This window comes from Euprymna scolopes, chromosome 39 (genome assembly GCF_053919585.1).
Source record: "Euprymna scolopes isolate OS-2025 chromosome 39, ASM5391958v1, whole genome shotgun sequence".
Taxonomy (NCBI): Eukaryota; Metazoa; Mollusca; class Cephalopoda; order Sepiida; family Sepiolidae; genus Euprymna; species Euprymna scolopes.
The window spans coordinates 58,437,433-58,463,855 of record NC_136520.1 but is presented as its reverse complement, the minus strand read 5'-3'; the positions used below and the strand labels follow the sequence as shown (position 1 = coordinate 58,463,855).

The following is a 26,423-nucleotide window of genomic DNA, read 5'->3' as shown; positions in this document are numbered from 1 at the left end:
GGAACTCTGGCAGTATCCAAAAAAAATAGTAATTGTCTCAGTATGGAGGGTTTCCCCTACATTGACCAAAGACCAATTAACTTATGTGCAACATCTGTAGAACAGATACTGCACTTTGATCTTGGCCTGAAGGCCGAGAACGACAGAAAAAAAGGCAACCCTCTACACTATATTTAATAGATTTGTAAAAAAATGTTTGTTTTTAATTTGAAAAGAGTCACATACCAGCAAGGCCACCTGGCATTACCCCGGGCAGATATATAATATTTAAAAAAAAAAAAAAAAAAAAAAAAAAATTTGAATGGCTCCTGGTCGGACTGAAAAGAAACCTTTTCTATGCATGATAGAAATTAGTATTTTAAGCGCATCTGCACAGGGACATAAATTTAGTTCCGGTATAATCCATGTAAGCGATGATGACCTGGTCACTGATATGAAAGTTTTTACCTTGAACACTTATGGCGTACGTGATGGTATTCTCTTTCAAAATGGTGACACAATATCATTGAAAAATCTATTTGTTAGATGAATAAGTCTTCTTTCTCTTTTACTGTTGGAGATAAATAAAATGTAAGGAGGAGCTGGTCTTTTGCCAATATTTATTTTTGAAGAAAAATACTAACAACTTCAGATTGTTAATAGTTATTTCAAGTATGGAGTTTAATAAAATAGTTTTATATATATTATAAAATTTTAATATAATAAAGTTTATGTATTAAATGATTTTAATGAAATAAAGTTTATCTATTAAATAATTTTAATGAAATAAAGTTTATCTATTAAATAATTTTAATGAAATAAAGTTTATCTATTAAATAATTTTAATGAAATAAAGTTTATCTATTTAATAATTTTAATGAAATAAAGTTTATCTATTTAATAATTTTAATGAAATAAAGTTTATCTATTAAATAATTTTAATGAAATAAAGTTTATCTATTAAATAATTTTAATGAAATAAAGTTTATCTATTAAATAATTTTAATGAAATAAAGTTTATCTATTAAATAATTTTAATGAAATAAAGTTTATCTATTAAATAATTTTAATGAAATAAAGTTTATCTATTAAATAATTTTAATGAAATAAAGTTTATCTATTAAATAATTTTAATGAAATAAGTTTATCTATTTAATAATTTTAATGAAATAAAGTTTATCTATTTAATAATTTTAATGAAATAAAGTTTATGTATTAAATAATTTTAATGAAATAAAGTTTATGTATTAAATAATTTTAATGAAATAAAGTTTATCTATTAAATAATTTTAATGAAATAAAGTTTATCTATTAAATAATTTTAATGAAATAAAGTTTATGTATTAAATAATTTTAATGAAATAAGTTTATGTATTAAATAATTTTAATGAAATAAAGTTTATCTATTTAATAATTTTAATGAAATAAAGTTTATCTATTAAATAATTTTAATGAAATAAAGTTTATCTATTAAATAATTTTAATGAAATAAAGTTTATCTATTAAATAATTTTAATGAAATAAAGTTTATCTATTAAATAATTTTAATGAAATAAAGTTTATCTATTAAATAATTTTAATGAAATAAAGTTTATCTATTAAATGATTTTAATGAAATAAAGTTTATATATTTATTAAGAAATAATATAGATTTTATTAACATATCCTTTAAAAAGTTATGTACATGTTTATATATTTTTATGTACAGGATTCACTCCTAAACTAATTATATCGTTCATTATTAATTTTGGAACACTGTTGTAAATGCGAGTAATGTGGGCTATATTCAGTTTGATTTATCTTTATGCAAAGAGGAGATTGACATCCTTTCTGAAAATTCAAATATTTCTGATTTTATAAATTTTTAAGGTACAAGTACAGCTTTTGAACTTTTAAACAAAACCGACTTTTGCTGACACAGAATTATGTGAACAGTCAGAAGCAAAATGAGGCAGTGTTCCAAAAATAATAAAACAAGAAAAACAATCACCGTATGTTTATTTTTATGCAAAAATTATTCTCTGATGAATAAAATTAATGAAACAACTTATATATCAGTCGAACTTTGGAACCAGAGAAAACCAAATTTTTTATCCTAACCTAATTTTATTGCCTTTGGTAACAGTTATTTGTTGATCTTTTTTTCTACCACATTTTTTGAAATTTTTTACACTCGCCAATTTATGCTTTAATCAATTTATAAGTTAACTTGTCATGTACTTTTCTTGCCTTCTGATTGGATAAATGCTTCGGCATTTTCTGGATGTTTACAGAAAAGGTTGTTTTTTATGATTCCAAAGTTATACTGGTACAAATTTTAGCAATAAATATTAGAAACCTATTAATAAATACTGCTCAAATTTTATTTTCTTTGGAGAATGTCGGGGTTCACACAGGTTTGAAAAGTCCTTGAATTTTGACTTGAAAAGGCCGAATTCCTATTATTACCTTGAAAAATTCTTGAAAATAGGGGAAATGCCTTAAAAATCGTATTCAATATTCTAGTAAAAATTTCTCCAAATATTTAAAATAAAATCTAAATAAATACTATTAAATTAAAAATACCATTAAATTTGTTTAAATATTGAAAATAAAATAAATACATTGTTCTGAAATTACATCATGTTATTGTAGATACAAGCGTTATGTCTTTTATCATGAAACTACCTCCAATGGCGACCCCCCCCCCTCAAAATTGTGATAATCGAAAACGAGGCCGGATGGACCAAAAAATAATTAAAAAATTTTTTTTTTTTGAATAGACAAGACGGTAGCTATTTTCGTTTGAAATTTAAAAGCTGTAAAGAGTTTATATTTGAGATGAAATCCAAACCATTTAAAACTACTTAAAAAGACCAAAAATAATGCAGATAGATTGCAAAGTAACTGTTATTGGCTTTGATAACGTTTATTTGTTATATTTTTGATTTTTGAACACTTTTTTTAAAAAATTACACTGGATTGTAAAAGAAACCCCAAATTTTATTTTTAAAAATTGAATTTTATCTGGAGAAGGCACTGAAAAACTTTGAAATGTCCTTGAAAATGCACATTAAAATCTGTACATATCCTGAATGTTAAAGGGTTTTTATGAGGTATAATATAGGCACAACCTCCCATTTTTTAAATTCAAATATTTTTGATTTGCATTAAATTATAACCATAGTCATTAGTCGTTTTATTTCTTCTCAAAATCACTTACACATTGAGACATTTTCAAGAGTGTTACGCTTGCATCTGTTTTCTTTTGAGTGACTGTCGTTTAATTGTTATGACCTCCCATTTCTTGTAATAAATAATTTTACCAAGAATTCTTCATAAGTTTTGGTTTTGGTTTCGATTTAAGCTGATGCACCGAAGTCATATGGATATATTTTTTTTATTTTTGAAATCACAACTTTATAATGGAATCAATAATAATATATACAAAATCGGCATGAATTCAAATGTGATGTTTAAGTGTATTTTACAACTGAACTACACTGGGCATTCCTGTTAGCTTAGATAAATACTTTTACAGTTTTAACAAAACAGCTACAATAATATCAGGGTGCGGCCAAAATCAAAGTGTAGCATCTGTTCTTCAGATGCGGCACTTCCATTTCTCGTTCTCTTTCAGTGGCGGAGAAATCCTTCACGACTGAGACAATTTTTATTTTTGTCCCTTTTCTCCACGTTAAAAAAACGACCCTGGTATCTAACTCTGTCCCGTGGGGAGGCATTGTAAATAGGTACAATAATATCAGGGTGTCTCCGTTTATGCTGAACATCCACAGAATGCCAACATCAATATATTACATATGAAAAAGTCTGCTGTGGAATTTCCACATGTCCTGCTAGTGGATTTTGATTAAAATTAGAATATGTATTTTAGGCATAAGGTTTTGTAGCATCATATTTTGCTTTTCATCTTAAGGTGATATGAATAAATAAATAAATAGATTTAAAAAAAAAAAGACTTTTTGGGCGAGGGAATTAATTCAGGGACAGATATTCTTGTGACCATCTAAAATGTACACTTACATATGAAGAAAGGTTTATTAATGGATGTGTATGATGCTTGCGTTTGAGAAAGAACCAACCAACCAACTGGAGCTCCGTAAGTGATTCATGAAAAAGAAAAAATAAACAAGAAAATGCAACAGTTTTTGATTAATTAAAAACAAAAAATAGTCAAAAGCACGAAAATCTAGTAAAATAACGATCAGAAACAACTAATGAACAAGTATAAGTTAACATTTGAAAATAATGTTTTTCATGTTTATTTTTAGAAATTATCTTGTTAGTGCTTCATGAAAAACCTTTGTCCTGCTCAGGGGCTCCATTGTGTCATGAAGTTTGGGAAACTGTGATGTAGATAATAAATACATCTTTTTGGTCCCCCCCAACAAAGGAGGGATTGGACCTAGTAATTAACTCCCGTTCGTTTGTTTGCACTTTTCTCAGTAATGGATTTTTTTTGAAATTTTGCACAAACATTAGTCATGGTGAAAGTAAATTTTTGTCAGAACTAATTTTCCGAGATTACTCTGGTTGACCCCTCCCCCCAGGGGCCATTATTAAGGGTAAAATTGCCCCCAAATCATTCATTTGTTCACACTTTTCTCAATAACCACACTTTGGATTTTTTAAATTTTGCACAAACATTAGTCATGGTGAAAGTAATTTTTTCACCCATGGTGGAGGATCCTGCATGCTCAGCTTGTTTAAATTGATTATTTTTTTTTTTCTTAAATGACTAAATTACATTTTGCTTGAAAGCAAAATTTGAACGGAGTTTTTTTTTTTCTTCTTTTTTTTTTTTTATTTCTTAAACTTTTAAAGAGCTGGGAGGATGATAAAAGCCAAAAGAATAAACTGCCATTTTACTCTCCGACATGCAAGCTATACATGTTCTGAATTGTGTAAAAATAACAGAACAATGGTTTCAGCAAATAATAATTTTTTTTAAAGATACATTAAAAAAAATAATGCATTAAAAATTTCAAAAAAGAAAAAAAGAAAGCTTGGTGACTTTCGTGACTAACAATCATGAAATATTACGAATATACAAAGAAAAGGGTGTGTTTGAAACATTCTTGCCCCTTCTTGCTCACTGTAATAAAATGGGGGTGACAATCAGATAAAACCTAACTTTCTGTTGACTATGAAAAAGAGTGTGTAATATATATATATATATATATATATATATATATATATATATATATATATATATATATATATATATATATATATATAGCTAGCTATCACACAAAATAAATGGTGTGTGTTTTCTTGTCTAACCACTGAATAATACAGCAACACTCAACCATGACAAAAGTCAAGAGTTGATAACCACCGGATGAACTAACTAATATTTTATTACAGACATTAGTTTCAAAATTAGGCACAAGACAAACCATTTTGTAAACCGATCTTTCAATTTTGCAATACAGAACAGCCAGAGAAATAGGAGATTGGGTGATCTGTTGTTGTTTGTAGTCTTTAGATGCAGCCAAACATCTCTAGAAAAGGTTATGTCCGTCCATCCGTTATGCTTAAGTCTGAAATCAAATTTATTGGCAAAAAATAACAAAGTGCCAGAAACCATGCAAAAAGACAGAAGAGATGTGTACGTCTTTATAAATGTCTGTTCAAGGTGACTTTAGACTTGTATATGATAGACATCGTCATTACTTTTGGGAGGCTGTTTTCCACGGAGCAGAAACACATACAGAGAATGCGGCCTTTCTGATTGGGCACAACTTATGAAGTCCTAGAGGTTACTCGAGGATGTATTAATGGGATTGTTAGTTGGACATTTGTTTTAATTATAAAGTGACTCAAGTATTTATAATTTAAATGAAATTTTTTGGCGAAAACAAATAACAGTGTAACAAGTCATATAAATACAGATGTGTGTCAGTTTCATTTAAATGTTTCTCGAAGGTGATTTAGACCTGGATATAGACATTATCACAGGAATCTCTATCATCATTACTATAGAATGCCACGTTTGTTTCAACGAGATTAAAACACCTATGATAATTTGTTAAAATGTTTTTGATTTATAATGAGCGTATGACCTCAATGGTTCTGATCACTTACGGTTAGGACAATCAACCAATCAGAAGCCTCCAACTTTATTATGAAAATATTGGATTTTGGATTCAATTTGGTTCGTTGTCAACCTCTTGAAACGACTGAATCGTGACTGCATTGATTCTTCGCTGCCATTTTTGTTATTAAGAATTTCTAAATACTCGAGATCGTGACTGCATTGATTATTTGCCGAATTGATTTACTATCGCCATCTTTATTCAACATAATGTCTCAACACTTAACATAATGTTTTGCTGGTTCAAGTGGAGACCAACGTTTGGCATTACAGTAAAAAAAAAAATAAATAAATAATAATAATAATAAAAACCTCTCCAAAAACTCTGTTTAAATTTCTGTTGATGATGTTCTGTACCAGAACCCTGTCGTCTTTGTCACCTCCTCTGCTGCTCAAATAAGGGGGTTGGGTAATTATCTGAAGGTCAGCGAATAGCACTAGGCCCTCTGTCTCTAGAAGTACTGTTTAGTGTGTGTGTGTGTGTATATATATATATATATATAGTCACTGTACACATAATGGATGGCATCACCCTTTCATTACTGCATCTTTATGATGTGATGTTTTCTCGATGTATTCAGCATGTTTCAGTGGAGGAGCTAATCCCTTTGATGGCATCCTCTTGTCAAGTCATACACTGTCTTACAGCTGTTTTAATGAATTACATCTGTAGCAGAAACAAATAGAACTCTTTTCTTGTGCGTCAGTGCCTCCCCTGACTGTGTGATATGGCACATACTGGCCAATCAGAGGCATAGCGCAGGGATCTTCCTTACCCCTTAAGGAACTATAACTGCTTCCGTCCCGGACGAGAAAAACTCTTCCCTTTTCCAGCAAGACATCAACGAGAGCGGACCTGTTTCCTCACTCTCTCTCTCTGCCTACACCGGTATCGACAATTCCCACTTGGGAATAACTACCGTGCAAAGGCAGACGAGTTCTATCCTAGATATATCTTTTTGGCATTTTATCCCTGCTTCAATAAACCTTTTCCTTGTGAAGTTTTACAAAGTTGTTTGTTCAGTAGCTTATGTTGAAATATTTATTTTATTAGGGAGTGCTCGAAAAGCATTACCTCAACTCCCTAAACATCCGTTTATGATGTCATTCAATGTACAGAGAATAGCAAGATTTACAGTTTTAGTAGTATATAGTCCATGAAAGAGAAATGCTTCTAGATCGAGGCATTTTTTTCCTTTTTGTCCCAATCTTTTCTTGTAAAGTTGAATTTAATCCACAATAAAAACAGACCATGCATCTAATTCTGCTATCGCAGGCAGACAAATAAATAGGAACTGCATAAATTGAAAAAAAAAAAAAAAAAAAAAAAAAAAAAAACTTTGAAGGCAATGAATTTACTTTGACTCGGCAGCCCTGATTATTGTGCCAGCAAAAACGATAATCTTTTGTCTGAAATAATTATCTAAAATCACTTGTTATTACAGACTGACATACCATGTTGACCTAAAATGAAATTCTGGGAAATTACCTTATTGAATGAAATGAAAAAAAAAGAGTTCTTGCAATGCTGCTTCATGAGAAACAAGTGTCTGATGTCATTTGAAAATGGATCCGAAGAGAAGGGGACGGGCAAAGAAGGTGTGGGATGTGCGGAATGTGAAACCACCTGTTAACCTTAGCAAACCAACGAAATCTTATTTTACTTTTTAATGTGTTTATTGCTGTTGTACCACACTTTCCACAATGATTGTTGCAAATTGCAGGTGTACCGAATAAAACTGACATAAATAATGAAATTGTCAAACAATTATATTCTCTCCATTTATCTCTCTTCCCTCCTTCTATCTCTCTCTCACTCTTTCTCTCTCTCACTCTTTCTCTCTCTCACTCTTTCTCTCTCTCTTTCTTCCATTCTCTCTCTCTCTCTTTCTCTCTCACTTCCACTTTCTCTCTCACTTCCACTTTCTCTCTCACTTCCACTTTCTCTCTCACTTCCACTTTCTCTCTCACTTCCACTTTCTCTCACTTCCTCTCTCTCTCTCACTTCCTCTCTCTCTCTCACTTCCTCTCTCTCTCTCACTTCCTCTCTCTCTCACTTCCTCTCCCTTCCTCTCTCTCTCTCCCTTCCTCTCTCTCTCTCTCCCTTCCTCTCTCTCTCTCCCTTCCTCTCTCTCTCTCCCTTCCTCTCTCTCTCTCTCCCTCTCCCTTCCTTTCTCTCTCTCCCTCTCCCTTCCTCTCTCTCTCTCCCTCTCCCTTCCTCTCTCTCTCTCCCTCTCCCTTCCTCTCTCTCTCCCTCTCCCTTCCTCTCTCTCTCTCCCTTCCTCTCTCTCTCTCCCTCTCCCTTCCTCTCTCTCTCTCCCTCTCCCTTCCTCTCTCTCTCTCCCTCTCCCTTCCTCTCTCTCTCTCCCTCTCCCTTCCTCTCTCTCTCTCCCTCTCCCTTCCTCTCTCTCTCTCTCCCTCTCCCTTCCTCTCTCTCTCTCCCCTCCTCTCTCTCCCTCTCCCCTCCTCTCTCTCCCTCTCCCCTCCTCTCTCTCTCCCTCTCCCCTCCTCTCTCTCTCCCTCTCCCCTCCTCTCTCTCCCTCTCCCCTCCTCTCTCTCTCTCCCTCTCCCCTCCTCTCTCTTTCCCCTCTCTCTCTCCCTCTCCCTTCCCCTCTCTCTCTCCCCTCTCCCTTCCCCTCTCTCTCTCCCTCTCCCTTCCCCTCTCTCTCTCCCTCTCCCTTCCCCTCTCTCTCTCCCTCTCCTTCCCTCTCTCTCTCCCTCTCCCTTCCCCTCTCTCTCTCTCTCTCCCTTCCCCTCTCTCTCTCTCTCTCCCTTCCCCTCTCTCTCTCCCTCCCTTCCCCTCTCTCTCTCCCTCTCCCTTCCCCTCTCTCTCTCCCTCTCCCTTCCTCTCTCTCTCCCTCTCCCTTCCTCTCTCTCTCTCCCCTCTCCCTTCCTCTCTCTCTCTCCCTCTCCCTTCCTCTCTCTCTCTCCCTCTCCCTTCCTCTCTCTCTCTCCCTCTCCCTTCCTCTCTCTTTCTCCCTCTCCCTTCCTCTCTCTCTCTCTCCCTCTCCCTTCCTCTCTCTCTCTCTCCCTCTCCCTTCCTCTCTCTCTCTCTCCCTCTCCCTTCCTCTCTCTCTCTCTCCCCCTTCCTCTCTCTCTCTCTCTCTCCCCCTTCCTCTCTCTCTCTCTCCCTCTCCCTTCCTCTCTCTCTCTCTCCCTCTCCCCTTCCTCTCTCTCTCTCCCTCTCCCTTCCTCTCTCTCTCTCCCTCTCCCTTCCTCTCTCTCTCTCCCTCTCCCTTCCTCTCTCTCTCTCCTCTCCCTTCCTCTCTCCCTCTCCCTTCCTCTCTCCCTCTCCCTTCCTCTCTCCCTCTCCCTTCCTCTCTCCCTTCCTCTCCCTCTCCCTCCCTCTCCCTCTCCCTTCCTCTCTCTCTCTCTCTCTCTTCCTCTCTCTCTCTCTCTCTCTTCCTCTCTCTCTCTCTCTCTCTTCCTCTCTCTCTCTCTCTCTCTCTCTCTCTCTCTCTCTCTCTCTCTCTCTCTCTCTCTCCTTTCCCCGCTCTCTCTCTCCTTTCCCCGCTCTCTCTCTCTCCTTTCCCCGCTCTCTCTCTCTCCTTTCCCCGCTCTCTCTCTCTCCTTTCCCCGCTCTCTCTCTCTTCTTTCCCCGCCCTCTCTCTCTCCTTTCCCCTCGCTCTCTCTCCTTTCCCCGCCCTCTCTCCTTTCCCCGCCCTCTCTCTCTCTCTCATTTCCCCGCTCTCTCTCTCACTCATTTCTTTGTCCCCGCCATTTTTCACATTGCATGGGAGGTCATGTACTCTCTCTCAATATTTGTGTTCTACAGATCACTGGATTGATGGAATTCAAATAGTCATAATCTAAATCTACCGTGAGGATTGTCAAATATTTCTCCATTCTTTTTTTTTTTTTTAAATGTGAAATAAGGTGATAAAATTTTCTTTTTGTTATCAGGCTGTGACTATTTGTTTCAAAATACACTGAAGTGCATTCTTTTTTAAGACAATGGATACACCCTGAAAAGCTGTCAGCATAATGGAGTTAATTTTAAAATAAGGGTTTTGTCGTAAGGTGAACACTTACTGTATACATTCACTGGCGTCCTACATGTTCTGCCTGGACCAAATTTATCTGTCTATTCACTTAATCAGTGCTGCAATGAAGAATCTTCATACCCCCCCCCCTCAGAAATTTAACTTCTAAACAAATAAAAGATGTTTATTATGTTTAAAGATTACAAGTGGTACCTGTCTACTTAGTTGAATGACAGACTTGCAGCATCAGACTTTTGCCTGATCAAATCAAAGCATATAAACCCATAAAAGCAGTCTTTTATTGGGTGTCCTAAAGGATCCCACCTGCCCAGAGAGGTACAGTGACTGAACTGCAGGTAGTTGGTTTTTGGGAGAGCTAATCTCCCAAAAACCAACTACCCGCTTCAAACGTTCAACTCCAACTTTCTCCTCCTCCCCTTCCTTCAACAATCCAGTTCTGACTGTCTTGCTTTCCATTTTCCTGGGATCTGTTCACTCTTGATTGGTTCTGGTCTCTTGTTAGTCGTCATTGTATGGAAGTTGGCTGCTGGAGACGTCCACTGTAGTTATCTATCTACCAGTCTCCATTTCTGGGTTCACCTGGACAATCCAAGCAGGACTCTTTCCACTCAATGAGTTTTTTTTTCAAATAAAAAGAATATCTCTTGCGTGGTTTTAGTCTGGTCAGATATTTTCTGTTTTCTGTGCCTCCCTCTTACTTTGGCCAAGCATCTAACAACTGCATGTTCGCCGTTCGTATGCACCAGCAATCCATACTGCACAGCACATGCTTATGTGATGCTATAAATGCCCCCCCCCACACACAAAGTGTAAGGAAGGAAAGAGAAGCTTCTTTCTTATTAGAACTGCATGCCAGTGGAACTCTCTGCCGCTTGCCTGTTTCCCACCTGACTACAACTTGGACGTCTTCAAGTCCAATATAAACAAACTCCTGACAAACCGCCCCCTTAAGTAAGACACTCTATCAAAACCCCCAATACTAATGATTACTACAATACTATCTCATTGATTACTGTACACGCAATAACCCTTATCCCTGAGTGGCCTTCGGGCTTTGATAAGTAGTGACCCCCATGTAAAAAAAAAAAAAGAAAAAAAAGTAAAGCAACAACGAAAAAGAGGAAATAAGTTTATCAGGAGAGCTAAGGTATAGGACATGGGGTTGGTGGGAAAAGAAAAGCATAGAAAATAGTTCACAATGCACATAAAGGAGAGTTGAGGTGTGCCAGATATATATTTAGAATTCTTTTATCCTTTAGTTCTCACATTCCATGAGCAATGTTTCTGACAAAGGGGGAAGAATTACTTTTTTTTTGTTAGTTGTTGATTATATGTAAAGATTTTCAATCCTCTCATAATAATCAGCATTAGGTGATGCTCTTGATGACCTCTCCCTCCCCCAAGAATTATAATAAAAAAACAAGTGTATAGAGCATGGAGTTGATGAAAAACCAAAGACAGGAAATTGTTCATCAATGTATACAAAGGAGAGCTGAGGTGGGGGTTGTAATCAAGGTGTGCCAGATATATATTTAGAATTAATGTGTGGGCAGTTTTTCAAATCTTGTCCCCCTCCACACACACACACACACACCTTTTATCCTTTAGTTCTCACATTCCATGAGCAATGTTTCTGACAAAGGGGGAAGAATTACTTTTTTGTTGTTAGCTGTTGATTATATGTAAAGATTTTCAATCCTCTCATAATAATCAGCATTATATGATGCTATTGGTGACCTCCCCCTCCCCCAAGTATTAGAAAGGGAAAAGTGAACGATAATGGAAGAAAAAGGGTAGTGTGTGGTCGATTTTAGGTGTGGTCATGAATTTTGCAGCAGTGGGGATCAGGCTAGGAGAGCTATATGGACGTTAGCGTTTAGAGGGTAGTTTCCCACGATGGTTTCACACATCCACCCAGAGTCCAACTGATATTTATTTATAGAATATATCAAAGCGTGTGTTTTTTGTTTTTATTTTACTTTATTTTATTTTTTATACCTGTGAACCTGTGCGTGGGGGGGGAGGAGCTTTTGCCAGCTGCCAGTGTGATGGATATGCTCATGTTGCCCACCCCCACCCAAGTATTAGGAAGATATATAACAACAAAAAAAGAGAAAATAAGTTTATTAGGTGGGCTAAGGTATAGTATATGGGGTTCATGGAAAAACAAAGGTATTGTTCATCAATACTCATAAAGAAGAGCTGAAGTGGGGTTGTAATCAAAGCATGGCAGATGATGGAAGAAAAGGACCATATTTTTAGGGTTGGTTTACTGGCACCTTTGAGAGTGGCTGAGTTTTATGACGGTTGGGGATGGTTTGTAATGATTAACAAGTTACAAATTGAGTACAGTCTAGTTGAGGAGAGTTGCAAGTTTGACTTGATTGAAGGCAGATCTTGGCTTGGACCAGGCCAGGAGAGCTTTGCGAGATTGAAATGAGCTGACATCAAGTGATGGCCTTGAAGTAAAAGATGTGGATGTTAGCGCTTAAGAGCGTAGTTTTCCACGATTGTATCACACACACAGCTAGTGTGCAATTATTATTTACAGAAAGTGTGGGAGTCTTTTTTTTTTTTTTTTTTTTTTTTTTTAATCGTGAGGCAATGCACTCTCTGCTGCCAGAATCAGAGGAGAAGATGAAAAAGAAATTCATGGCATGCAATGTTTTGGTTAGCGAGCAAAGACCACATGGTTGTGTTACAGTTAACATCCAAAATGAAATTAGTAGTCCAAATATTCTAAGTAAAACGGCTTTATTTCCTATTTGATTTAGATAGTTTCAACTTGGTTATAAGATTGATTGGATCTTTCATTTTAAAAGATACTATTGGCAATTATCAAAGGATCAATAATCCAAGATTGTATTTTCTATACACAAAACTTTAACGATGAAATGGGTGAATGAAGAGTGATTTCTTGATAGTTTTTTTTTTTTTTACTTCTTTGATCTTTCTGTGTCTATAGCTAATTCTTGTCTTTCTGTGTTTAGATTTTTGTGTGTTAATAGTTAAGGTTGGCCATTATCATAAGCAATCGGTTTCTGGTGGTTCTGATCCAAAGTGGTCCTCACTCTAGGCTGGTTGAACTGGCTTCTTTCAAACAAGGAACTTTCATGAGAATATAAAATTCACAAGGGGTTCCTAGTTACTGGGTGGTTGAGTGGGGATGACTGAGAAAAAGACTTAATGTTTAGGATTTCCGGTTGAAAGTTCATGTATTCCAGCAGATGTGCAAGAGAGATTAGTGAGAGGGCAATCTGAGCATGAAACTAGTCAGTTTCGTTTTCTGGGGTCTAAAAGACAGTTGAGTCTGTGTGCCTCTCCAAACAAGATGGACACTTGGATATGTTTTGATTTAGTTGGACAAAAATTCCTTATTTTCAAGTCTGATGCTCAGAAATCTTCTGTTTTAGCATTGACGCAGCAGTTGATGCTGTGACTGTCAGAATCTCTAATTTGGACTAACGCCACAAGCTAACAATGTTTGATGAGTTTCATGAGAATGCGGTCTTCTCCAGGAACTTTGGAAATGTTTGATTTATACTATCTCCGCTAAATTCTGTAGGTCCGCTGGCACCATTTTGTCTTGCTGGCTTCACTGCTTCGCTGGTGTCAGAGTAGGCCATGACTGTTCAATCACCGATCTCTACTTTGCTGATGACCTTGTGATCTTTGACGAGTCCTACGCAGAGGTCCAGCACACACTTGACGATGTCAATTGCATGGCCAAAATGGTTGAAATGAGAATCAATGCTTCTACGATGAAAATCCTCTCTGGTAACGTTCCCCACCTGGCTGCATATCACCATCTTGGCCACTGCAAACTAACATTGTGTGTTCTACGAAAGGAGCTGGCTCAACCCATCTTGGGTGAATGTCGCTAAAGGTGGTCAACAAGCTGACGATCATGACCTATGCAGTGAACACAAACACATTCATCCTTTGCTGTTTTCCATTTCATGTGCGCGTTCTCTTATTCTTGTTATCGCTTCTTGTATCCTCCTATTGCTTCTCTTTTATATTTTGCGCAATTCTTGCTGCCCTTCATTGCAACGTTTGATCATTGCTTCCCTTTGTTAGAATATATATCCACCCCCCTCCTCCTGTTTGTTTTTTACACCTTTGTATTAACGACTCCTCTTTTTACCTTTTCTTTTTATCCAGGAAGAAGATGGCAAAGACCATGAGAAAAAATCTGCAAAAGACGCTCTTTTACTCTGGTGCCAGCGCAAAACAGATGGGTGAGTATCATCATCTGTAATGAAAATGCACAAAAAATAAAATTTTAAGTTTTTTTTTTCTTACTTCAAAACCTGATGTGAAACAGAAAGATTTTAAGTAGTGATTGGACGATTCCAATATTTTTCCCCTGATTCCGATACAATTACCGATTCCAATTCTTTATAAATCTCTACACATGATAAAACAGTGGTCCGAAGTGATTAACTGTGTTATCCATTTTTTTTTTTTTACATGGTAGTCACCACTTATCAAGGCCCGGAAGCCACTCGAGGATAAGGATTATTGCATGTACAGTAATCAATGAGATAGTATCGTAGTAATCGTTAGTATTGGAAATTTGATAAAGTGTCTTAAGGGGGCGATTCATAAGGAATTCGTTTATGTTAGACTTGGAGACATCCATGTTGTAGTCAGGTGGGAAACAGGCAAATGTAAGAGAGTTCCACAGGCGTCAAACAGTGTTCCAACGTTTTGTATATTGATAATTTTTTTCCTTTCATTTTTAATTCATTGTATATAATTCCTGTAAAGTAGATATTTACCTACTTGCGGCCATGCAAAGATGTGACACAAGGTTGGAAGCCATCAAAAATTCCTGAACAGAATCTTTATTGGCCAGTAGGGGCAACCTAAGACAGCAATAAATTAAACCCTGCTGGAAGAGAGGGGGTAAAGATTGGCAGGGTGACCCTCTTAGGACTGCACGAAACCATATTTCAACCTAACAAATGCAAGATCATCCCAGACTTTGTCAGACTGATTGTAGAGAATGTTTTTTTGTTTTTTTTTTCGGCGGTGTCCTATCTACATATGCACAGTTAGGATTGTTTTTTAGTTTATTTACTTGTTACTCCTATCCCTAACCTCTTACAACTATCCGTAAAATAGCAACTTGTATTCAGTTAATCGTTTATAATACTATTTTGGTAGTAAATAACCTGAAAACATTTTACTTTGTAAAATAAAGCAAACCTAAATCTATATTGCATTTCTCTTTGTCTGTCTGATCTGGCTGAAATTTTATATGGACCTTTATGATAAGGTGCAGCGAACTAAATATAGTATCCATTCGATGCACACTTAAGAATTAATAGGAATTAGTATTTTAATGCAAAAAATAAGCATAAATTTAACCATATTTGACATAAATGTTTGGCATAAAGCATTCATTCTAAGTCAACAGACTATAATTTTTGCCTGCGTTTAACTGGCAAAACATCTATAAATAACTTAGATTTTAGATTCTTTTTTTTTACAAGTGAGTTGCCACTTACCCGAAGGCCACTTAAGAATAAATGTTAAGTAATGTGAGATGTAAGTGTAGTAATTGTTAATGGTGTAAGTTGCATAAAATTTGGTTCATTTATTAAAGAGGATGGTTCAACAAGAACTTGTTTACATTAAACTTGAAGGCTACCATAATGTAGTCGGCCAAGAAGCAAATGACAGGCGGCCAGTTCTTGTTTTAATTTTTTTTTACTCACGTTCACCCCTTACAAAGCATATCGCCACTTGGACGTAAGGGACTACTATTTGGGGCTATGTATAGGAAAGATTAACAAGATATTTGATTGTTACATTTAAACTTCTGCATATCAGTGCAGCCAGGGAAGCAGGCAGCAGGAAGGGAATTCCAAAGTCTAGCTGTTCGAGGGAAGAAACTATTAGAATAGAAAGCTTTCTGGCATTTAGGGACAACAACAGTGAAAGGGTGAGATCGTATTGCTAAGCAGGTTTGTCAGGGATATGTACGTCGAAAGGGTACAAGTGAAACGAGTTCATCAGAACACATTCCGTTAAAATATTTATAAAACAGGCACAGTGATGCAACATTGTAGCGATGAGACAGGGGATGGAGCTTAGTTGATAAAGTGGGACCGATTAGATTGATAACTCTTTTTTGAACTATATCTAAGAGGGAGACACTAATAGTAGATGCACCAGCCCAAATGTGGCAACAATACTCCATGCATGGGTGAATGGTGGCCTTGTAAAGGTGCAGGATACTCTCAGGCATGAGTAGTCTTCTAGCTCGATAGAGGGAACCCACCTTCTTTGCAGCAGCCTTTGCAATGTCCTCTATGTATTTGTTCCAGTTCATATTGCCCACAAATGTTAGGCCAAGGAGTTTAAAGGTAGAATTCTCAAGTAGGGTGCTATTTGTAATGGATAGCAGTGGTTGGAGAATCGTCTTGTAATTGTTAAAGGAGAGCAGCTTAGTTTTACTAGCATTAAATGTTACCGTCCATTTATGGTCCCATTCCACGATAGTCTGGAGGTCATTTTCTAACGATTCTGCCATTGTCTTAGATTTATGTACATCTGTTCTTCCCTCATGCATATTATAGAGCATTGTATCATCAGCAAATATAACCATCTCGGACACAATATTATCAGGGAATTCTAGAAAAGAAGCTTTGTTCATGGAATCTGCGTTCAGATTTAGACACAGATAGTGGTGGAAATTGTTGATAGTGGTTGGAGCTAGTTGAGTGTTTTTTTTTTTTTTGTGAAAGTTTGGCAAGGAGGGTGCCATAGATTGGACCTCAGATGACCACTTGCCATGAAAATAATGATAGAGCAGAAACGGGCTTGCAACGTTCCTTCTGTTGGAAAGAGGCTGCAAGGAAGAGAAAAGGGTGTCACCTACCAGGTTTCAGGCAACTCTTTTCATTTTGGATATTAGAAATACTAGTTTGAATAATCCAAACGAGTAAAACCCGTGGAAATTCCAGTTTTATTCTACATCTGTTGTATATTGTTGCCATGCTTGAAAATACTTGCGTTCTGTGGATGTCCACCATTAGTGCAGACTCACAATATTATTGTACCACCTTTGTTCAAACTGAAGCATAATTATCTAATTGCTCTGATTAATCTAGTTTCAGGACATATCTGGTTGTGAACGTTTACCTCCAAAATCCTTGTAGGAGTTGATGTCTTTCCATTCTATGGACGTCTCGTTTAAACGTAGATACCCCCCCCCCTTCCCTTCTTTCACCATGTTATACCATTTTTGACGGATAAGATACTACACTTTGATTAATTTATTTTATTTAGAAAACATAAGTTGAAAAAACAAAAGCCACTCAAAAAAAAAAAAAAAAAAAAAGTGGGGAAGGGGTTTATGTTCATCCTTGTTACTGTACTTTTGAGTTTTCTAAGATAATCCTAGCTAGAGTTCTCAGTCACCATAATACCACATTTACACCAGGTGTCGTCCTACTTAAGATTTCTTTGTTTGAATATATACAAGGTGAAATGATAAAATTGTTGCCCTAAAGAAGACAACACTACGGCTTTATTTTAAAACTTTTATTGAAAAAAATCAATTCAGGTAACTTGATTATGTAGTAGAGCTGATATCTATTCAATTTTGCCACCTTCAGCCTCAACCACTGCCTTGATACGGATCTGGAACTGGGAGCATGTCCTTTCCATAAGCGCCACCAGGAACTCGATGGATAGCGTTGATCAGGCTGTGTTATAAAGGGAAATAACCGAAAAGCAAGGAGTTATCTCCTCTGGATGGGAAAGGGAAAGATTTTTCAAGATGGCTGACACAGCATTTCACATAATCTGCTGCTCTAACGTTTTACTATTTTTCTGTTAAAAAAAAAAATAATTTGGTGTCAAAACGATGTCTTCTTGTAATTCCCACATTTAACAACGAGTTATATTCCGTGACGACATAACAGGCTGGCTTTGGTGTTGTGGGAGGTTATGTTAGTGATGTTCTTGACAAAACAAAATAGTCCAATCGGGTTCAGGCCGGGGGCCAGTGAGAGAAAGGTAAAAAGTCATAGCACTCCTTCTGAAGCCAAGCCTGGGGATAACCATACTCTTCAACACATTCAGGTGCACTTTAACTTCGAAGATTTGAGGTGGCATGATGTGGCCCTCACTTGAAACCACACCAAAGACCATAACTATCGTCACAAACTTTGTTTTCATCACCCTGGATATGCCCCTGTTATTTGTGGCAATCGAGTGATGCATTTTGAGGGTGTTCGCAATGGTCCTGTTGTAATACCTTGTATTGATAGAGAGCATGAGTTGTACAGCGGCACATCTCTGATCTCTCTCGTTGAATATTGTGTCACTTTCAGACATGATAAAAGGCTCCTATCGCTCTTGGAATTTGTACACAACTGACCTACTAGTAAATGATCTGCAACAAAAAAAGAAAATTGGTTCTCGTCAAATGGAAATGGACTCCTGCTGTCTTTTCTAGGTTAAAGCATGTAGCAGTTTCTGTATGAAATCTTAGGTGGGAGAGCTCAATATGCAACAGAGCATACATAGGAGTTAAAAACACAGCGCAAACTTATCCCAATCTCATAAATTTATTTCAATCTAAAAGGGTTTTATTTAACAAGAGCTAGTCGAAGTTATATATATATATCAGTGGCAACTCTAGCCTATTATTGCTACTCGTGCTCCCCACTGCCCTCTGTTAACGTCAGTTCCCAACCCATGGTCCGTAGACCCAAAGTAAGTCATCATAGTTGCTATTGCGTGGCACTCCATTGTATAGCACAGATTGACTAACATACCTTGCCAGTATCAGTCCATGATTGTCCTGATTTAGGCGTGAAAAGCAAGCAAGACCAACAATAGTTTTTCCTCGGATTTACTCGCACATAACCAGTCAATGTCATTAAACCATTTGGATTGGAACGAACGAGTTCTAACCTTATTCACCAATAAAGGAGTTGGGCGCACAACTTTGATAATTTTTCGCTTCTTTGTTAGGAGTCTAAATAATAATAAAGGGTTGGGTTCGAGACTCCTAACAAACGGTTCCCCAGTTCGATACAAAACACCTGACGAAGGCCGGAGGGCAAAACGGCCGAAACGTTGTGACAATAACAACCAAGATTGAGGAAGTCAGTCCGACAATCTCAATCAATGAAAACACCTCATCTCAAAAATACAGACAAATTACTATGCTGGTTTATACGAGTCAAAAGGTGCAAGGATGTTCGCCCATATATATATATATATATATATATATATATATATATATATATATATATATATATATATTTCTGTGGAAATATACTTTATTTCCTAATAATATATACCAATCCTTATTTAAGAAGCTCAATGTAATTACAGAGCAATATAGTGAATGAATGAATGAATATGCCATTTTGAATTGCGTAATGTAAACACGTTATAAGGTATTTACTGCTTCTCTTCCAATTTTCGGATTTTAATCATATCAAAACGCACTTTATTTCCTTTTGGTGGGTTGATTGCTGCTATTTCTTCTGATGAGTTAAGGGCAAAATATATTCACTGATTGATATAATAATTAATTGATTTTGTGCTACGAAACAGATACTGTCAAGAATTGTAAATGTCAACTGAATTAAAGGAATAGATGGCCAACACCATGAACTTTGGAATATAGACTTTGTTCATTCATTCACTAATATATAATGAGGAACTTTGTATGGTGTGTGAGGTTGTTCAATTTTTTATGAAATTTTAGGTGTATTTTGCAGAGGAATATCTGTGGTAAGTATCGATATTTGAAAAAATTTTATGAAAGAAAGAACAGGCGATTTTGACTAAAGTTAACATCCTTACACAGCCTAAGATCACAAGTGCATTTGAGAAGTTTTATTATCACACAAGCTGAAGGCCCATTTATATAGAATCGACCATAGATTCTTTGATATGATAGGAGTGCATTTGAAATGAATGTTTCTGTTTAGAGCACAATTGAAGTAGGATACTTGAATTTTTAATTTTAAACTTTAATTCAAGTCATCTATAAATATAAAAGCGAAAATGTATGTATGTGTGTTCGCTTTTTCTGTATGTCTACAAAAGGCTTCTTTCAGAGAAGCGGTCGCTCGCCTAACAACTTTTTAAAACTTTTTATATCACATATAAATCGTAATATCTCACAGTTAACAACGAAGCTCGCCTGTCTATTTAATTTGCTCGATTTCCGGAAGATAAATATTCAACATTTGTCGCTCGCCGCATGTGGGTTAGTCTTTTTCCTATAACATCTTGGAAAAATAAAAATCCCGCAGTCAAACTTGACCTCATTAACTCATTAAAACGAGCACCTGCCAAATCCAAGTAATTAAATAAATTCAAACGTGTTTCCGTTAGCATCTCGCAGTGGGGCAATGGTTAACATCGCATGTTTTTTTTTTTTTTTTTTTTTTTCACACTTTAATTTACAACTTTGCCTCAAGGGTTCGATCCTCATACTTGCTTTTTTTTTTTTTTTAACCCCTCCCCCACCCCCGGAGTTTCCACGCACACCTCCAAACACCCGGGTAACACCGGGTACCCCTCGCTAGTACTTTAATAAATTAGTCCATTTTCTGTTTTTGAACCCAGTCAACAACGGGTATTTTGCTAGTTATATATAAAAATAATTTTATAATATCACTAATAGGGTTTCTACAGTGCAATGTAGACTGTAATATATTGTGGACTTAGTCACTGCAGTGAGGCATGTGAATCTTCCTTCCTGTGCATCGCGATGAATCCCAAACTAGAGCAGGCAATCAATCGATTTGATTAAAAATTGGTTGATTTCACAGATTTTGATGACAATAAAAGTATGGGAGTATGAAACATTTGTTGATCATCATGCAATCTCGGGCAACGTCAGGTCTTCCTGCTAGTATATATATATATATATATATATATATATATATATATATATATATATGTGTGTGTGTGAGAGAGAAATAAGCCATCACGCTTGTCTCAAAAATGTCGAAAAGTATAATATTTTGTAAGCACATAACACTTTGTGTAGTTATTGCAATAAATTTGGACACAGAAAATAATACAAAAAATGGACAATGTTCTTTGATGCTTTTTGTTTGTTTAGACCGAACTTTCATTCTCACCACTCCACTCAAATTAAGACCATCTAATCACTTCATTTTCAAGGGCTTGTTTCTTTTGGTTGAGGGGAGGGGTCTTTAGGGTCAGAATTATTTTCAGACATTTGGATGAGGAAGGGGAGGGGGGTCTGTGTCTTGTCTAACAGGAAAGAGACTTTGTGAAACAATATATTAACAAGTTGTTAAAAGTGGGTGTGTTACAGAAAAAACAGTGTGAACCTTTCCTACTATCCCTCTCTACCCCAAAGTATAATACTTAAATACAGCATATATGGCAAACTCATATAGAATGCCTTTCTTGCTTGCACTTTCACTCTTTCTCTTTTGCCTGATCTCTCTCTCCTTCACTTCTCCTCTCTCTCCTTCACTTCTCCTCTCTCTCCTTCACTTCTCCTCTCTCTCCTTCACTTCTCCTCTCTCTCGCCTTCACTTCTCCTCTCTCTCCTTCACTTCTCCTCTCGCCTTCACTTCTCCTCTCTCGCCTTCACTTCTCCTCTCTCGCCTTCACTTCTCCTCTCTCGCCTTCACTTCTCCTCTCTCGCCTTCACTTCTCCTCTCTCGCCTTCACTTCTCCTCTCTCGCCTTCCACTTCTCCTCTCTCGCCTTCACTTCTCCTCTCTCGCCTTCACTTCTCCTCTCTCGCCTTCACTTCTCCTCTCTCGCCTTCACTTCTCCTCTCTCGCCTTCACTTCTCCTCTCTCGCCTTCACTTCTCCTCTCTCGCCTTCACTTCTCCTCTCTCGCCTTCACTTCTCCTCTCTCGCCTTCACTTCTCCTCTCTCGCCTTCACTTCTCCTCTCTCGCCTTCACTTCTCCTCTCTCGCCTTCACTTCTCCTCTCTCGCCTTCACTTCTCCTCTCTCGCCTTCACTTCTCCTCTCTCGCCTTCACTTCTCCTCTCTCGCCTTCACTTCTCCTCTCTCGCCTTCACTTCTCCTCTCTCGCCTTCACTTCTCCTCTCTCGCCTTCACTTCTCCTCTCTCGCCTTCACTTCTCCTCTCTCGCCTTCACTTCTCCTCTCTCGCCTTCACTTCTCCTCTCTCGCCTTCACTTCTCCTCTCTCGCCTTCACTTCTCCTCTCTCGCCTTCACTTCTCCTCTCTCGCCTTCACTTCTCCTCTCTCGCCTTCCCTTCTCCTCTCTCTCCTTCCCTTCTCCTCTCTCTCCTTCCCTTCTCCTCTCTCGCCTTCACTTCTCGTCTCTCCTTCCTTCTCGTCTCTCCTTCCCTTCTCGTCGCTCCTTCCCTTCTCGTCTCTCCTTCCCTTCTCGTCTCTCCTTCCCTTCTCGTCTCTCCTTCCTTCTCGTCTCTCCTTCCCTTCTCGTCTCTCCTTCCCTTCTCGTCTCTCCTTCCCTTCTCGTCTCTCCTTCCCTTCTCGTCTCTCCTTCCCTTCTCGTCTCTCCTTCCCTTCTCGTCTCTCCTTCCCTTCTCGTCTCTCCTTCCCTTCTCGTCTCTCCTTCCCTTCTCGTCTCTCCTTCCCTTCTCCGTCTCTCCTTCCCTTCTCGTCTCTCCTTCCCTTCTCGTCTCTCCTTCCCTTCTCGTCTCTCCTGCCCTTCTCGTCTCTCCTTCCCTTCTCGTCTCTCCTTCCCTTCTCGTCTCTCCTGCCCTTCTCGTCTCTCCTGCCCTTCTCGTCTCTCCTGCCCTTCTCGTCTCTCCTGCCCTTCTCGTCTCTCCTGCACTTCTCGTCTCTCCTGCACTTCTCGTCTCTCCTGCACTTCTCGTCTCTCCTGCACTTCTCGTCTCTCCTGCACTTCTCGTCTCTCCTGCACTTCTCGTCTCTCCTGCACTTCTCGTCTCTCCTGCACTTCTCGTCTCTCCTGCACTTCTCGTCTCTCCTGCACTTCTCGTCTCTCCTGCACTTCTCGTCTCTCCTGCACTTCTCGTCTCTCCTGCCCTTCTCGTTCTCCTGCACTTCTCGTCTCTCCTGCACTTCTCGTCTCTCCTGCACTTCTCGTCTCTCCTGCACTTCTCGTCTCTCCTGCACTTCTCGTCTCTCCTGCACTTCTCGTCTCTCCTGCACTTCTCGTCTCTCCTGCACTTCTCGTCTCTCCTGCACTTCTCGTCTCTCCTGCACTTCTCGTCTCTCCTGCACTTCTCGTCTCTCCTGCACTTCTCGTCTCTCCTGCACTTCTCGTCTCTCCTGCACTTCTCGTCTCTCCTGCACTTCTCGTCTCTCCTGCACTTCTCGTCTCTCCTGCACTTCTCGTCTCTCCTGCACTTCTCGTCTCTCCTGCACTTCTCGTCTCTCCTGCACTTCTCGTCTCTCCTGCACTTCTCGTCTCTCCTGCACTTCTCGTCTCTCCTGCTCTTCTCGTCTCTCCTGCTCTTCTCGTCTCTCCTGCTCTTCTCGTCTCTCCTGCTCTTCTCGTCTCTCCTGCTCTTCTCGTCTCTCCTGCTCTTCTCGTCTCTCCTGCTCTTCTCGTCTCTCCTGCTCTTCTCGTCTCTCCTTCTCTTCTCGTCTCTCCTTCTCTTCTCGTCTCTCCTTCTCTTCTCGTCTCTCCTTCTCTTCTCGTCTCTCCTTCTCTTCTCGTCTCTCCTTCTCTTCTCGTCTCTCCTTCTCTTCTCGTCTCTCCTTCTCTTCTCGTCTCTCCTTCTCTTCTCGTCTCTCCTTCTCTTCTCGTCTCTCCTTCTCTTCTCGTGTCCTCTCTGCTTCTCTTCTCTCTCCTCTCTGCTTCTCTTCTCCTCTCCTCTCTGCTTCTCTTCTCCTCTCCTCTCTGCTTCTCTTCTCCTCTCCTCTCTGCTTCTCTTCTCCTCTCCTCTCTGCTTCTCTTCTCCTCTCCTCTCTGCTTCTCTTCTCCTCTCCTCTCTGCTTCTCTTCTCCTCTCCTCTCTGCTTCTCTTCTCCTCTCCTCTCTGCTTCTCTTCTCCTCTCCTCTCTGCTTCTCTTCTCCTCTCCTCTCTGCTTCTCTTCTCCTCTCTCTGCTTCTCTTCTCCTCTCTCTGCTTCTCTTCTCCTCTCTCTGCTTCTCTTCTCCTCTCTCTGCTTCTCTTCTCCTCTCTCTGCTTCTCTTCTCCTCTCTCTCTTCTCTCTCTCTTCTCCTCTCCCTCTCCTTCTCCTCTCCTCTCCTTCTCTTCTTCTCCTCTCTCGCTCTCTCCGCCTCTCTCTTTTGCCTGCTCTTTTTCTCTCTCTTGTTCTTTTCTCTCTCCTCTCTTTTGTCTGCGTTCTTTTCTTCCCTCTCTCTCGCTTGCTTGTTCCTTGCATTGTAAAATATATATTTCTTAAAGGTCATTTTTAAAAAATATGTTCAAGCTTCTTAAATGGGTTCAAATTGTGGTTTTCCTGTAACAAATGCTACAAGTACTTTGAAAATATGTGATTAGCTGTGGTGGTGGTGATGGTGGTGGTGGAGGGGAGAATATATCTAGTTACCTCACGCCAGCATGAGTATTCAAAATGGTAATACGTTTACCTTTTTAAAAGGTTCTGTTGACATCTAGACCTAAAAAAGGATGACTGGTATTCAAATTGTTTCATTCCAAATTAGTCTCAATTTCTGCTATTTATGCTTTTTATGGATTCAATACAACAATTGGACGATATATATCACTTCAAGCATTTATTATAGACTGGGGGGGGGGGGCCGGCGTTGCCCGGGTGTTTGTAGGTGTAAAAATGTAAAAAAAAAAAAAAAAAAAAAAAAAAAAATTTTTTTGGTAGGCAGGTAGTCTCGAACCTGAATCCTTGATGCAAAAGCGAAAAAAAAAAAAAAAAGCCTGACCACTTACCAGGACACTAAGAAGGCAGAGATGTGAGAAGGTTGAAATTAAACGATTAGAAACACAGGAGCGTAAATTTAATGAGGTCAAACATCATGCCATAGAGGAATGAAATCCTGCACTTGCTCCCTACAAAAAGGGGAGTGTCTAAATAAATAGCAATTGTCTGATGTGATGGTTTTCACAGCATTGATCAAAGCTCATTGCTCTCTGGAAAGCCAAGGACCAACTTCGTTTCAATTTTTTTATACTAAACAGCCAAACAAGCACGTGACAGAATGGAATAGCGTGAATTTTGTAAAAGTCGATCAAAATGAATCTGCACACGATGTCCCTTTGCAAATCATAGATATTACAATCTAGGGGGTACATAAAAAGTTCTACGACATAGTAACCCCCCTGGAGAATCCCGGCAAAAAAAGCCTTTGCTGGACATACAAAAATGCGCCTGCCGCTTTTGCCTTTTATATATAGACTAGCGGGGGTTACCCGGCGTTGCTCAGGTGTTTGTAGGTGTGTGTTGGTGGGGGGGGGGGTTTAGATTAAAACAACCCTGTTAAAAAAACAAACAAACGTTGGCCGATTGTTTGAAGGTGTAAAAGAAAAGTAGTTCTAGTATAAAGGTAGGCTTGAACCCCGAATGTTTGACGCGGAGGTGGAAAGGAAATGGAAAAAAAACAAAACCCTGCGACCTAACCATCTCGACCACGGGAACAGATGAATTGATAAGTGTGTTAAGTTGACGTTTATAAACCGAAATTAGCAGGTGCGACAACGTCAAGTTGTGGAAGCCAGTTTCTGTTTTCCCGCTATGCGGCGATCAAACAATAAAAAAAAAACCACAAAAAAAACTAACGTAAGGCTAATGAATGATGAAAACAGAAAAACGAACATGTGAAAAATGGCTTAAATAAGCCTGTTTCGATATTAAAATTTAAGAAATCGGTGGGTACCTGGGTTTTTTTGGGTATCGCTAAGAATAAGCGAAGTAAAAAAAAAAAAAAAAAAAAAGCAGAAAAACGAACGTTACGTGAAAACTGGCTTAAATAACACTGGTTCAATATTTAAATTTAAAAAATCAAAAATAAAAAAAACATCTCACACCACGATTCGAACCCAAAACGTTTCGATAATGAACCAAGGCCTTAACCAATTGAGCTAACGCGACGTACATGAAATTTGTTCGGTTTTTCAACTATTTAAAGTAAATCAGGTCACGACGTCATCTGACGCATGCATAGAATCGGTCATTATCACGAGAGGACCGTTTTTATTGACCCCTCCCTGTCGAAAATTGTCGATTTCAAGGTGAAAAAGTTAACGTTTTTGGCCAATTTTTCGATATTTTTCGATATGATACCTAGTTTGTGAATTTTCGTCGTGTCTGTCAAAAGTTTTTAGCAAACACACATACATACATACATACATTTTTGCTTTTATATATATAAACTAGCGGGGGGTACCCGGCGATGGCCAGGTGTTTTGAGTAAATCAAAATTCCGGT

The 26,423-nt window shown here is 38.2% G+C and overlaps 1 protein-coding gene across 3 annotated transcripts in view; it reads left to right on the top strand.

Moving 5' to 3' along the window:
- Positions 1–26,423, top strand: part of LOC145263789 (spectrin beta chain-like) — a 532,547-nt gene that overhangs the window by 204,470 nt on the left and 301,654 nt on the right. For all 3 annotated transcript variants that reach the window (XM_080120846.1, XM_080120847.1, XM_080120845.1), the window contains exon 5: positions 14,245–14,321. In XM_080120846.1, coding sequence (XP_079976972.1) covers positions 14,245–14,321 — 77 coding nt within the window. The remainder of the gene's footprint in view (positions 1–14,244; positions 14,322–26,423) is intronic.